The sequence below is a fragment of the Aspergillus sydowii genome (genome assembly GCF_001890705.1).
Source record: "Aspergillus sydowii CBS 593.65 unplaced genomic scaffold ASPSYscaffold_20, whole genome shotgun sequence".
Classification (NCBI taxonomy): Eukaryota; Fungi; Ascomycota; class Eurotiomycetes; order Eurotiales; family Aspergillaceae; genus Aspergillus; species Aspergillus sydowii.
Window position 1 is genome coordinate 253208 of NW_024467878.1, and position 14215 is coordinate 267422.

The 14215-nt window shown below is 53.0% G+C and overlaps 7 protein-coding genes across 7 annotated transcripts; 3 read left to right on the forward strand and 4 right to left on the reverse strand.

Moving 5' to 3' along the window:
- Window positions 1-28: 28 nt before the first annotated feature.
- ASPSYDRAFT_62846 (Zn(II)2Cys6 transcription factor) lies at window positions 29-1746 on the reverse strand (the record flags this gene model as incomplete). The annotated part of the gene is made up of 3 exons (XM_040850180.1): window positions 29-840; window positions 895-988; window positions 1042-1746. The coding sequence occupies 3 exons, from the start codon at window positions 1744-1746 to the stop codon at window positions 29-31; spliced, it is 1611 nt and encodes a 536-aa protein (XP_040696350.1).
- Window positions 1747-1992: 246 nt separating this feature from the next.
- On the reverse strand, window positions 1993-3668 carry ASPSYDRAFT_37345 (uncharacterized protein; the record flags this gene model as incomplete). Its single annotated transcript, XM_040845528.1, has 3 exons — window positions 1993-2926; window positions 2976-3490; window positions 3543-3668. 3 exons carry the CDS (start codon window positions 3666-3668, stop codon window positions 1993-1995), a joined length of 1575 nt encoding a protein of 524 aa, XP_040696351.1.
- A 923-nt stretch (window positions 3669-4591) lies between these two features.
- On the forward strand, window positions 4592-7548 carry ASPSYDRAFT_1169660 (glycosyltransferase; the record flags this gene model as incomplete). The annotated part of the gene is made up of 7 exons (XM_040840224.1): window positions 4592-4724; window positions 4778-5363; window positions 5417-5653; window positions 5702-6466; window positions 6522-7074; window positions 7137-7275; window positions 7322-7548. 7 exons carry the CDS (start codon window positions 4592-4594, stop codon window positions 7546-7548), a joined length of 2640 nt encoding a protein of 879 aa, XP_040696352.1.
- Window positions 7549-7737: 189 nt separating this feature from the next.
- ASPSYDRAFT_37347 (uncharacterized protein) lies at window positions 7738-8988 on the forward strand (the record flags this gene model as incomplete). Its single annotated transcript, XM_040845529.1, has 1 exon — window positions 7738-8988. One exon carries the CDS (start codon window positions 7738-7740, stop codon window positions 8986-8988), a length of 1251 nt encoding a protein of 416 aa, XP_040696353.1.
- A 291-nt stretch (window positions 8989-9279) lies between these two features.
- ASPSYDRAFT_62849 (PEX11 family protein) lies at window positions 9280-10104 on the forward strand (the record flags this gene model as incomplete). The annotated part of the gene is made up of 3 exons (XM_040850181.1): window positions 9280-9361; window positions 9418-9868; window positions 9924-10104. The coding sequence occupies 3 exons, from the start codon at window positions 9280-9282 to the stop codon at window positions 10102-10104; spliced, it is 714 nt and encodes a 237-aa protein (XP_040696354.1).
- A 221-nt stretch (window positions 10105-10325) lies between these two features.
- ASPSYDRAFT_37349 (uncharacterized protein) lies at window positions 10326-12089 on the reverse strand (the record flags this gene model as incomplete). Its single annotated transcript, XM_040845530.1, has 3 exons — window positions 10326-11476; window positions 11561-11995; window positions 12068-12089. The coding sequence occupies 3 exons, from the start codon at window positions 12087-12089 to the stop codon at window positions 10326-10328; spliced, it is 1608 nt and encodes a 535-aa protein (XP_040696355.1).
- A 236-nt stretch (window positions 12090-12325) lies between these two features.
- On the reverse strand, window positions 12326-14017 carry ASPSYDRAFT_164535 (uncharacterized protein; the record flags this gene model as incomplete). The annotated part of the gene is made up of 1 exon (XM_040843270.1): window positions 12326-14017. The coding sequence occupies one exon, from the start codon at window positions 14015-14017 to the stop codon at window positions 12326-12328; it is 1692 nt and encodes a 563-aa protein (XP_040696356.1).
- Between the last annotated feature and the right edge of the window lie 198 nt (window positions 14018-14215).

Here is a 14215-nt window from a genome sequence, read left to right on the forward strand (position 1 = left end):
TACAATGAACCTCACAAAGTAAATAAACTCAGACAATTGCAAAAGTAGTGTTGAACAGTTCGAGACATACAGACCGGATATCAACCCTCCCCCCCGACTCGCGCTGCCTTCTCTGGATCTCGCCCAATGCCCCGGCGGCCATACTGGAATTACTGGCTACATGATGCAGACCTTGAATTGTCGTCAGAATCCACTGGCACTCGCCTGGATCGTCTTCTTCACTGCCCCAGAGAAATAGCGGCCACAGCATGTTAACCGGTACAGATTCACTCTTGGCCACCATCAGATGCAGAATTTCCTTTATTTTCTCTAGAGCTGTGTCTACGACCTTGGAGCGTGCCAAATGACGATGGGCGACTCGATGCAGGTGTATATAGCAGGCGTAGAAGTTGGCCACGTACGTCTGGAACGAGCGTATAATGCCCGACGCAAGCGGTTCGGCCAGCGCACTGAGATTCCCAGTCACAGCGTAATCCATGAGTGCAGGCCGCCGGTCATACAGTATCCCCAGGTCGTGAAGAATGTTCGCCGCGATGGCCATGACCTCCGTCTCGTCTTCTACGCTTCCTCGGCTGCGGTGGATGTGGGCGATTCGAGTAATGCGCCCGGTGATGGTTTGTACTTGTTGGTAGAACGCGATCCCTGGCTGGCAGAGCATGTCGTAGATCACATCGTGTGAGCCGCAATCTGGAGTGGCATCTGGGATTCCAGTCGTGGAACTGGCGGAGGTCGAAGTCGGGGTCGGTGGGCAGTGTATGGTGTCGTTGACTAGAAGGCCTTCTCCTCCAGCGGCGGCTGCCCGTGCATCGAGTAAACGGATCCACGACAGGATTCTCTGTTCTAATAAGCAGCAGTTAGCAAGAGAGGGCTCGTCCGGGGGAAAGGGCTTCAGACCAATAGAGCCCAAGCTGTTCATCCCAGTCACCTGTATCGCACGATGTGCACAGGCCAGATTCGAATAGGCCAAATCCAAGCGGCCGGTCAAGAGCTATAGAGTCGTCAGTTTAAGTTAATCAAGAAGGTATTTGGGAGGGAATGAACATCGGCGTATGTAAGGAAGAAGATCGTGGCCAGCGAGTATCGGAGTTCTTCACCACCGTCTATCCTGGTTCCACCTGGCTCCTGGCATCGTTGGGAGAGCCGGATTGCTGCCTTTTCATAGTGTACCTGGTAATCCCCCGTTGTATTGCTGCTGGGCGACGCCCGAATAATTGCGAACACCGTCATCGAATGACGCACCATCGACGACGATTGCGCTAGCCTGCTCAGCAAGGCTTGCACGGATGTTCCCTTTGGGCCATTCTCGATGGGATCCAGTATAGGCGGGATCTGTAGTTGCAGAGGCTCTCTGTGGTCGACGTCGATGGACGGCGAGGGAGATGGGTTGCCTAGCAGCAGTTCGTCCTGCAGGTTGAGGTCGGATGCAAAGTCGCCGAAGACTGGAAGGAAAGAATCTTGAAACGGGGCAGCATCTATCGCACCAGCTCCTATGGATTGCGCAAAGTCAAAGAATTCTGTAGGGGATGGTTGTTCCTGTGTCTTTTCTCCGGCATCAGACTGCGACTGTCGCGAAGAGTCGATATCCGGGTCTTTCCACAGACAGTCCAGATGCAGACGACGACAATGATAGCACAGCGGTTTCTCCTCGTTACATCGCACCTTCCGGCGTTTACAGGTCAAGCAGCCATTGCGCGAGCGACGGTGCTGAAGGCGCCGGGGATGGACTGGGCGAGGGACACGGTTCATGCTGCTGGTGATGAACAAGCTGGACAGAATTGGAGACTGTCTGAAGGTATTTCCGATCGGCAATAATGTAACTGCAATGATTTAACTGATCAGCAGTAACCCCGCGTCCTCTGCAACCTTGGGGTACGTTACAGGGTTTATACGTGGTCTGAGCGCGAGATTGCCGGTACAGTGGAGAGGGAGATTGCAATACAAATAGTTACCGACTAATAAACGGCGATTCAGGTCTTGTGCTAGCTAGTGCTATCAGTAAATGTACACAAACTGATCGTTCTGCCGGTCTGTCAAGTCTTGAGCTGCTGGCTCGTCCCCCGTGTGCTCCTGCTCCTGCCCCTTTGCGCCTGAATCGAGGTCGGTTCGCATTGACTGGTCGATAATATCTGCAGACTTTCCATTTGCTATCCTCTTCTTCCTCTGCATTTTGTTGAGGAATATCAAGTTCGCCAGCTGGATGATCACCGCTCCGATCAAAGCAATAAAAAGCCCCAGCACGCCCCGAATACCCGGCAGATATCCCGGGGCTTGGTCGCTGGTAAAGAGCAGAGGACCAGCCAGTGCTCCAGCAGAGACGCCGGCCTGGAAGAGAGCGAGCGTTGTGGACTTCTTGGTTGCCCCGGCGGTATTCCCAACCAGCCAGGCCAGGAGAAGAGGGTTGCCGGCAAATAAAAAGGCACACAAGTAGTACGCCACGAGCAATGCAGGTCGCTGGGATGCGTCGCGCTTCAGTCCATACAGCATTGCAACGCCCACGATGACGGGCAGGGTGAAGCCTATCAACACCGCCGATTTTAGCTTCACTTTGGAGGCAGCCCAGCAGCTCGCGACGATGACAACTGTCTGCACGGCGCCGAATGGGATGTTGAGCAGGGAGGTCTGGAATTTGTCGAACCCAAAGCCAGTGATAATAAGGGGTCCAAAGATGCTGGTCATGGCAGACCCCATGTTGGGCAACACTGCCATCGCAACCCACAGCCAGGACTTGGGCTCCAGTGCGACCTCGAAGACCTGCGACCACTTGAACTCGTGGGTAGTGCCGCCGGTCTGGTTGGCACGCAGGCGCTCTACTCCCTGAAGGCGTTCATCCTCCGTCAGGAAGCGAGCGGTGTTGATGTCGTTGTCCAGCTTCCAATACGCAAGAGGTGCGCTTACAATTGTGAGCAGACCAGCGAAAAGAAAGATCCTGTCGGAGAATCAGTACAGTCACATCGATCAAAGATGGAATTTCTCACGTTTGCCAGGGCCTTAGGTGCTCAGAGGGAATATGTCCCAGGCCGTATGAGACAGCAGAGGCCGCCATTGTTGCTATACCGTTCATGCCATTCCAGATGGAGATCCGGATCGGTTGCTCGACACGACGATACCACAGTCCAGTCAAGTAGGTGAATAGCGGCAGGCAACCTGCTTCGAAGAGTCCGAGGAAGAAGCGAGCCGTGATGAGTCCAGTAAAGTCGTTGCAGGCTGCCATGGACGCCTCTGCAATTCCCCAACCCAGAACCATGCTGGGCATCAAGATGCGCGGTGGGACCTTCACGATCAGCCACGCCGAAAATGGCTGCCATGCCAGTTGCGCAATAGGCGAGATGGACCCAATTAGCGAATACTGGCTCCCCGTGAGATGCGCGTCTTCTTGGAGGTTGAAGACTGCACCGGTTCCCAACACAGCCTTGTCGAATACTTGTAGGAAGTAGATCCACGTTAGCAGCGCGAGGATTGTTTTGTCGGTCTTTCTGCGGATGCGACGGTCCTATAAAGTAGATTAGCCGGGTTGCTCTTCACTATGATCAGAGTGGACATACATCTTCCTCTGTCAGATTGACCGCGATACTCTCTATAGCGCCCTCAGCACGAGAGTCCGTACGAGTGTCTGGTCCCAGGGCCTTTGTGTCCCCGAGGGCCTCGATGTCAGGAGAGCCCATGGCCATATTTCCCCGCTCAGTATTCTGCTTGGGTCAAGAAACACCAATTGACTGGGAAGCAAAGGCATGTTACACGCAGCCAGGCCAGGCACCTCGTAACCTTAATATATACTCCATGGAGTCCATTTCAGAGGAGGGAAGTCTGGGGTAATCCCCACACGCTGCTCAAGGTGTCATACTACGTACGTAGTAGGATCATCTCTCGTCGTATCGGCTAATGCCCTTTGCGGGGTGTTTTGGGCTTTAGCATTCCAGTGCACGGGCATGTGGCTTGCATTAAGCGACGTCCAGCGATTCGCTGATTGCCCGCCGAGGGGGAGACCGTAAGAAGAGCAATACTAATAGCATTGTCCCCATCGTTCCGATCGTCCGGTCGGCAGATTGATTGCTCTCGGATTTCAAGTCTTATTCTCGGCATGGCGAGTATTGAACAGTATGCGCTTATCGCTACCAGCCGACACCACGCTTTCTGGCCAGCTTAAGAATATCTCTCGTCTATTATTACTCTGTCTATGACGTGGCTGTCAGAAGATATACCAACTCCGGCGTCCAAGATATTTGTAAGGCGGTTTCCCTTGGTTGAGCCACGAAGGCACCGGTCAGCTCTCGACCATGTGGTCAACCGTTGAAGAAAGCTTAATGAGAACCCTGGAAATGCATTCACCGCCGCTGATTTTATCCCGTATTATTCGTGGCAACGAGATCATGTCCCTTCTGCCAGCAGGTTCCACGGTTCGGGCATCGACGTGTCTAGACCAGCCCGTTGCTAATCGCGGCACTCTCGACGTAGGTGATATATAATGGCTGACAAACTACTCATTCGAGATGGATCTTACTCCTTCTGCGACTTTGGAGTTTCTATTGCTGCTTTTGATATAGGAGTGTAGGCTGTTTTCTGGCAGCTCAATAGGCATCGGCATCATCACAACATGCCCTCGGAAAAGCCTTTCATCTGCCCCAGCAGGAAGATTCCACTCGCCTGCACATCCAGGTGTAAAGCCAGGAGACCTGAACATGCCAGGTTTACTGGCCATGGGTGTGAGACTGAGGCTCGCGTAACCGGTATTGTCCCAGCCAGTACTGACTATGCCACAATCCTTCTGACATTCTACAAGATAGTGGACGACTCGACATAAACCTTGAAGAGGATGAGCCGGAAGTCGCGGGATTTCTGGAGTGTCTGGCAAGCCAGAAGCCCGATATAACGCGTCGCTCGTTTCCTGTTCCAGAGAATCTCAAGTTCCCCATTAAGCTCAACATTGTCATCCAGGTTGTTGGATCCCGTGGGGATGTTCAGCCTTTTATTGTCCTTGGAAAGGCTTTGAAGCAGCATGGTCATCGTGTCCGTTTGGCGACGCACCTGATCTTCCGGGATTTCGTCAAGCAACATGGCCTGGAGTTCTTCAATATTGGAGGAGACCCGGCCGAGCTGATGTCCTTCATGGTGCATAACCCAAAGCTGATCCCGAAGATGGACGCGCTGTTCCACGGGGCGGTAGGCCGTAGACGCCAGGAAATCCGTAAGATCATTGGAGGATGCTGGCGATCGTGCATTGAGGCAGGCGAGGGCCTTAGTCTCTTGTGTGATGCCCCTTTGACTGCACCGCCGTTCGTCGCAGATGCCATCATCGCAAACCCGCCGAGTTTCGCTCATATACATTGCGCCGAGAAGCTCGGGATACCGCTGCACTTGATGTTTACGTTGGTTTGCCCTTCTCCATACTGTCTATATCAGAGGCTTACCGAGTGTATAGAATGCCCTGGTCCCCGACGCAAGCGCTTCCACATCCGCTGGCGAACGTCCATAGCTTCACAACCAAGCCCTCTGTGGCCAAGGTGGCTTCTTATGCTGTCACAGAGATGGTTATTTGGCAAGGACTGGGCGACCTACAGAATGAATTCCGTCGGTTTGAATTGGGTCTCGAGCCGCTGGACGCAGTGCGAGCCCCAAGCTTGGTTCACCGTCTGCGCATCCCTTTTACTTATATGTGGTTGGTTACAATCCGTTGCTGGTATGGAAAACTGGCTAATATTGTAAGGTCTCCATCATTACTGCCCAAACCAGATGACTGGCAGGCTCATATCGATGTTACTGGGTTCAATTTCCTCCCTGCAGACAACGACTACGAGCCTTCTATAGAGCTTCTGGAATTCCTAGAGTCAGGCCCGCCTCCGATATACATCGGATTCGGCTCAATTGTTGTGGATGACCCTGACGCGCTGACACAAACCATACTGGATGCAGTTCTGGCGACAGGTCAGCGCGCATTAATATCGAAAGGCTGGGGTGGTTTAGGAGCAGAATGCCTTCAGCATAAAGACATCTTCTTTCTGGGCAACTGTCCTCATGATTGGCTATTCCAGCGCGTTTCTTGCGTGATACACCACGGCGGTGCTGGAACTACTGCAATTGGACTCGCGATGGGCAGACCAACTGCAGTTGTCCCGTTCTTCGGTGACCAGCCCTTCTGGGGTGCACTGGTGGCTGCAAACCAGGCAGGACCGTGGCCCATCCCATTCAGAGACCTAACACCGGAGCGCCTGGCGGATGCAATATACAAGTGTCTGGCACCTGCCACTATCGCCAAAGCACAGGAGCTGAGCGAAAGGATACGTGCAGAGGACGGGGCAGAGCAAGGAGTTGCAAGCTTCCACCGCCAGCTGAAGCTGGATCGTATGCGGTGTTCGCTGTGTCCTGATCGCAACGCAGTATGGCGCGTGCGCAAAACAAGGATACTTCTGAGTCCTCTGGCAGCGTCGGTCCTGGTTCGAGGAGGCCATCTCGATCCTCATGATGTGAAACTGTATGTTATCCGTTCACGCTTCAAACCCCAAGTGTGGTGCAGCTAACGATAACAGCTACCGTTCGAAATGCTACGATACGAATACGGATCCCAGAGGACCCTTCAATGCAAGCGCCCAGGGCGTTGCAGGAGCGATGGGGAATTTCGTCACAGGGATTGTGAATATCCCAATGCATACTGTGCAGGGGATCTCCCAGACAAAGCGCTCTCGGTTTGCAGATGATTTTGGGCTACCAACATGCGAGGAGCGAATGGCTGGAATGCAAACGAATGGAGCGCCCATCGTGGAAGACCAAGGGTTGTTGGGTCTGGATCAACAGGGGGACAGTGTCAGTAGCCTTCTACCCAAGGAGTCTGCGAGCACAACCTCAACTAGCTCGAGTGAGGACGCTCCCACGATGGCTAAGCGGAGCACTCTTTCCTCTGTACTCACCAACAGCAGCTACACTGGACGACGGGTTGTGAACTGGATCATCGAGATACCGGTGGGCTTGACTCTGCTCCTGTCGCAAGGTTTCCACGATGCTCCTCGGTGGTACCATGATCGCACAGTAAAGGACAAACCGTATGCGCACGATATTCGATCAGGGCTGAAGGCAGCGGCAACGGTATGTATCCACCTGCCCAAGACAGTGGTGACTGGAGACAACTGGTTCTGACTTGGCGACAGGAATTCTGGCAGACTTGGTATGACGGAATCACTGGCCTAGTGACACAGCCACAGTCAGGATGGAAGCAAGGGGGAATGGGCGAGATGGCCAAGGGAGTTGGCAAAGGAGTCGGTGGTGTCCTGCTCAAGCCCCAGGCCGGTACGTATACTGCAGACAAGCAGACTCAATTCACTAACACAATCAGGTCTGTGGGGACTGATCGGGTATCCCCTGAATGGCGTCTCCAGAAGCATCGAAAAGTCATACGGAAACAACCGACAGGACTACATTATCTTCTCGCGCATTCGACAGGGGGATGCGGACCTGGCAGCGGCATCGGACGAGGAAAAGGCCCAGATTCTGGCCAAATGGCGAGTTGTCCAGCAAAAGAGCAAACAGGCCAGAGCCTGGAGAGCCATGCCATGCCATTAATAATCGACATAAACTCGCCCAAGCTTTGCGTCCACTTTGCGTCCACTTTGCGACCCACAGAGCGCGTCTTGGCTGCCTCTTAGGGTTAGCTGCAGGCGTCCGCGAAATACTATATACGCGATGATGTGCTGGAGTCCTGTCCAGAATATTCCCATGATATTCCCATGTTCATGGCAGTTCCAGCACATTATGGAAACACACAAAGTACACCTTGGGGCGTTCAGCTCCCACAATATATTTGTCGGCGCCCGTCAAGAGTCCTACAGCGAGCCCTTGCCAGGATCTGTGACGGTCACCGTTGCCTCGCCCGACATCCAGCCCTGCGACTATCCAGCAGTCAGCGTTCGTCTACTGCGGACGGTCGCATCTAAACCACGATGCTGCAGCAAAATGGTCTCTGGGTATACTGGTTTGCGCGAAGCGTGGCGACGGCGGAGATCATCGCCCGGCAGCCCATGTCCAACAGATAACCAGACATACTCTACAGCACAAACGGCGGCGCAGTGCGATCTCTGGTGTACGCCGGACAGCATAGAGCGTGATCAGCGGCGAGGATTGGTGACATTCCGATATACATTTGGACTGCCGATACCAGCTGGACTACCCCCGACGGTGGAGACGGCGGTGGGGTGCATCTCGTATAGCCTCGTCGCGATGTCGAAATGTCACGGTCGGACAGCAGTTACGACACCGCAGGTAATTGAGATTAAACGGTACACTATTCCAGGTCATCTTCAATCTATTCAGCACGGCCGAACCTTCCGCGGCGATCGAATAAAGATTATGCTGGAGGTCACACCGGACCATCAGACACCCAAGTCTTCTTATTATGCCAGAATATATGCCAGACGCACCATCACCGAAGGGCCCAGAGCGACAGAAATGAGACATGTTGTAGTCAAGGAGGTGAAGTGGAAGGTGGACGAGACTGTCAAGCTGTTATCAATACCTGACAGTGCAACGCAGGCAGTCGAGTGCCAGGAACAATATGTCCGCCCGCTATGTCGAGATAACCAGACTGGCAGGTGGAGTGCAACTGGGGGAGTCTGGAGAACGCAAGCAACAGAGGACATGATAGACATTCCATTCGCGATTAGTATCGGTTCAGGCATGGCAGACGTGGCATTGGCTGCGTATAACCTCGATGCTAGACAGCAACATCCCGACATGCACCGAGATGGTGAAACAAGTGTCATTCTTGTCAGTCACCAGCTGACGGTTGATATCGTCACAGCAGAAGACACAATTGACCAGGTCACTGGCAGGCTGGTGGACCGAAAGCCCTTGTGGAAGTCCTTCAGTGTGTGCTGTGCATTGCCTGTATATGATTCCGTGTCACCAAATATCGACCTACAGGGGTTTGTCTTCAATGAGGTGCCCCTGCCGTATGATGAAGAGTCCAGCCCTCCTGCTTATGAAAATTATTATTCTACTGCTTGATTCTATATCGTGGGGTTCACTCAGCCAGTGTAATCATTTAATTAGCGACAATGGTAAAAACAGTAGTATTACGCAGTCTGGCTAGTAGGACAATGTACAATGACTTGCGATTGGCTGTCAACCGCTGCCTGTCGCAGTATTTGTTGAACACAAACAGTCGAAAGTGGTGGCCGGAGTTTGCTCGGCACCGAGGAATCGCCGTTCACCTCTCTGCCTTTAGTATATCTTGCGCGCCTCCTAGATAACCCCTCACAGATATCAGTGTCTTACTGCTACAAGACTGGTAACAAAATGCTCCCGGAAAAAAAGACAACTGCAGTTGCACCCGGGTGCTCTCCTTTGGCGCATTCGCTGCGGTTTCTCGCTACGACAGGTATGTTGGCAGCATATATACTTGAGAGAACTTATCACGCTAAGATGTCTGTATAGCCGGCCGTGACAAGATTCTGCGCTCTGTACAGTATTTCGCTCGCTTTTACTGCTGGTACATTCACCGTGTTCAGCACCGCCAAGATGCTATTGACTTCCAGGCGATATCGAAGCAGTTTGAAATAACCCGCAAGATCCTACGAATCGGTACCTTCATCGAAAAGTTTAACGCGGCCTCTGCTGCCTACAGAAAGAGGAGCACAGACGCACCGCTGCGATATCTTACGGTTGCCCACCACCTCGGGTATGGTGGTTATCTCGCCCTCGACAACATTATTGCTATTGATGCCGCGGGAGTTCGGAAGCTGACCACCGCTAAACAACTGAAGAAGCTTGCATATCGATCATGGATGGCTGGTCTGATCTCTAGCATCGTGGCCGACATCTATTCGTTGTGTAAACTCCACAAGAAGGACGGCGAGGGGGCCGCTGAGGCAAAGAGAACGTGCATGTTCGTTCAACGTTCAACGATTCTTTAGTCTAGTCCTGACATTTCACATTTCTAGGGCACAATATAATACATACGCCCAGCTACTGGCCAACTTGTGTGACTTGGCTCTGCCCCTTTCGGTGCTTGGATACGCAAACCTTGGAGATGGAGTTGTTGGGATGGCTGGGATAGTTAGCAGCTTGATAGGGGTGCGGTTCCAATGGCGAAAGACTGCAATGATAGAATCACGATCATAGCGTTCGACTCGACTATGGTGGCTACGACGGGAGCTGTCGTTGAAGGACCGTTGCGAATGTTTATCCCATCTTATTTAAGCCCAAATCTACGCAGACCGCAGTCCAGAAGCTGCATGAGGGCCGGGGTGTGGCTTTACCGTAGACCAAATCCGGGCAGACCATCAGAGTTCGCAGTTATGCAAAGAAAACCCTAATTACATACGCACCGCCTTGTATTCTCTTTAAAAACACGCCTTCACCAGCTTATCGATCTGAGCAAGCCCCCCTTTAACCTCTGGTCCCAATGCTTCGACTTGCCCAGAGGGCATCCCTCTTCTTGCCTTGGCCGCAATGCCGAAGCTCTCAGGGGCTTTCACCATGTTCAGCGCACCCAGTCCACCGAGTAAGGCACCGAATACAGCCGCCGGTGCATTGTCCTTTGCCTGGACTACGTCGTATGCACTCATTGCGACATCACCAGCAGTACCAACCAGTCTGAGAATGCTGGCTATTTCCGCCAGCTCCAGAGCCGCGGCGCCTTCCTCGAGGCCTGGAATCAGAAAGAGAACGCCAGTGAGGAAGAGAAGAATGATATTTTTGATCTTCTCATCCTCATAGTCTTGCCCAGCGTCTGCAACCTGCGACATACTGGTGACGGACGCGGATATCATGAGCACCGCCAATGATGCGCCATCGACGGCGTCGCTCATGTCACCCATGTACATAGTTTCATTGGCGAGGAAGGCAGTGAAGCCGAAATTGGAGTGGAAGTCTGTGATTTTTGAGAGCCGTTTGGATATCTTGTCCTTGGGATTGCTGGTTTTGAAGTCGTCCTTCAAATGAGGAACTCCATAGTACCCGACATGCCAGTAGCTCCCAGTGCTATGGCTGTGTTCCTCTTCGCAATAGGCCTCATACGTGAGCCAATCCGCTGAAATTACAGTGACTGCGAACAGATCCTCTTCGAACCGGGGCTTGTCGCGTGCAATCCAGTACACGGACCCGTAGGCTCCGGTAGTCGAGAAGCAGCCCAGGTCGGTATGGTTCGTCCCGTCCTGATCGATAATACAATCAAAGTAGTTGGAGGCATTCACCCTCGAAAAATGCGACAGGGAGAGCGTAGCCGACTTCCTGATTGCTTCCTTATACCACCCGAACTTCTTATCGTAGTTGTTGTCCAGCTTGTCCCGATACGCGTCCAGCGTTGCCGTCAGATTGCCGGATAAGGCCTGTAGGAGGTATATGTTCGTGCAGTAGTCGTCAATACCTGTAGCGGACTCCAGATCATCCAAGCTATCAAAGCTCCGCGTGCAGTTAATTGCTTTCGGCGGCTCAATGCGTGTACCGTCTGGGTTCTGGGAGACAAACTCCGTCAGGTCGACTGCCCAAAGCACTGTACCGGCGAAGTGGCCGTCGAATCACCAGCTCCAAAGGCGTTCGTTTCTCTCCTCCTGGTCAAGATAGGCCACCCAGTCACCGTCCTGGGAGAAGGAGATATAGGAGCGGCTGTCCTTATCCCAGTAGGTAGTGATATTGTCCCCGCTGCTCTCCAGCCAGTTCTTAATCTCTGCCTCTGCAATATATCCGGCGGTTTGGGTACATTCGCCTGGTCTGGCTCCGGATTCGGGCCCCGTAAACTTGCACTCGGGGCCGTGGCAGGATGGGTCCTCCATTTTAAAGGAACGGCCGTAGCTGGCAACTCCAGCAAAAATCTTGTTATTAGGTACTCCAGCCTTCGTGATCATAGAAAGGGCAATGGAGGTCTCCGTGACATTAACGTGGGACCGTAGACACCCACCACCGTCACATCCATCTGCTGCATTAGGGTTGTTCCAGTCCCACTGGCCATGAAGATCATATGTCATATACACGGTATATGTCTCAACATCAGATATCTCCTTGATCGGGAATCCTTTCAGGTACCAGTATGATGAAGACACCGCAACAGAAAGAGACTTCTTATCAGGAAGCTCTTTTCACGGACCTCCTTCAAGAACTGAAGACATATGTCGCCATCACCCGGGTCGCCTGCGGGGATCCCTGGGATATCTGGAGCCCCAGAGTACTCCCAGGATCAAAGTCTTACCCATCCAGGTTGTTCTCATTGGCAAAGTAAACAACGTTGGTGGCGAGGAGAGACCGCTGTTCAAATCATCGGGCCAATATTGAAGCGATTAAAGCGGTCAAGCGGACTATCATGAGGAAATGTGTGAAATAGGCGATGGTTGTGTTTCGAGCCATATCAACAGCGATACAGTAGTTCATATAGCACATCCATGTCAAGACGGCCATTGGGATCGTCTCGCCAGACCTCGTTGTCCTCGCCCACAACGTCCCTGAGAAATACAGCAAAGTCCAGCGCAGGCATTGTAGGACCCGCCCCGTCATATCCACGGAGCGAACCTGGTGCAACATGAACCGGATCATTCCGGTCAACCCATCTGTCCATCCAGTACGACCTCGGAAGGTATAATCCGCGTGCACGCGAACGAAGCAGCGCGTTCGCCACTTCCCTGTATTCCCATTCGAGTGATTCGAGCTCGTTGGGAACAGCAGCCACAATGTCTTGCTGATAATGATCATTCCGCGAGTCCTTGGCCTCCATCCACAGTGACGGGCTAACCAGTTTGGCAAGCTGCTGGAGCTTCCGTTCTTGAGCCTCGCTCTCCGTTAGTGGCTGCGTCCGCTGAGGGGAGGCTTGTCGGGGTGAATACCGCAGCAGCCTATCCCACATATCCGGGTAATCGGCCACGATGCAGGCGTAGAGACATTGAAACAGCATATCCGATCTGATACTGACCAGTCTTTCATATGTTTCTTTAACGGCCTGCTGCGGGAACCAGATGTTCAGAGGCAGCAGGTCCTTGGGGATGTCTGCCGTGGCCCAGGTAACATCGTCGGACATGGTTCGGCGGCCGTTGATCGCTCGCTGGATGAGTATTTCTTCCCATTCGGTGAACCTCGCTGTCGGATCGTTGGGAACTTGAGTGCTCCACCATTTTGCCCAAAACGGGTTATGGTAGATGCCCCGGATGATGCAGAGGAACTCGTCTTCAACCATTTGTGGGCGGCGCAAACGAGTGTATCGATCAATGTCGCCGGAATATGCAGCCACCAGGATTAATTTATCCTTGTTTATTGGTGGTAGGTCCGTTGGCAGCGGCCCATATAAGAACGGGTAGTAGCTCTCCGGGGGGTTGGGTGGGTCGTGGTCGTGGTCGTCTATACACCAGTCCTCTGTGATGTTAAAGTAGTAGGAGCGATAATGACGGTCGTAGCCATGGTGGAAATAGTCAAGCTTGTCGGGCTCCACGTGTTCGCGTCCGCCAGTAAGGCTCGAATATGGCGCAGTATCACCGTTGAGAGTTGCAGGTCGGGGGTTAGCAAGGTCGACTGTGCGTGCGTAATCATTCATGATGGCGAACTTGACTGGCTGTGATGCGATGTTTTGCCATATCTCTTCGCTGTCCTTGTTGCTCCTTCCCACGGCTGCATGCCGGGCTTCTTCTGCGACGTGGACTTCTGGAAGGGGATTGAGCTCCCTATATAGGTCAATGTACCCCGCAACTGCACAGGTGCGCGCTGCATGGTATATCATGCTGGGATACCTTTGGACCAATGCGCGGAGGGTATCCTGGCTTGGAATGTCTGGGTGCCAGATGCAGTAAGGGATTTCCGCAGGGTCCGACTCTGACATGGTTGGGATAGTGCCGCTCATGATATCCCGGGCATTCAATGCACGCGTGAGATCTGGACTGACTCCATGCAGCTCGCGCGCAAAGCCAGGATGGTGTCGGATGCCGCGAATGACACAGGCCCGAGTCAGCTCGTAGCCAAGTCCTATCGGGACCTTCCGGCCGTGGAGAGCATCATTACACGAGTCCGGGGTGTACTTTTTAATGTTGAGCCGGGTTTGGATTGGCAGTTGGTCCATGGGGATTTGGGCCCTCCCCGGTTTGGTTTTCTTGACCATGATGGAGCGGGTATAGAGGAGAGAAATTGATATACAGGAGAGAAATGGGTTGATGTGGAATGCCAGGTATTTAACACCTGGAATAATGCAGATCTGGCAATACGTAGCAGGTATTTAAATAACTCCTAATGCTTGATGCACTTAGTCGGTGGGTCACCG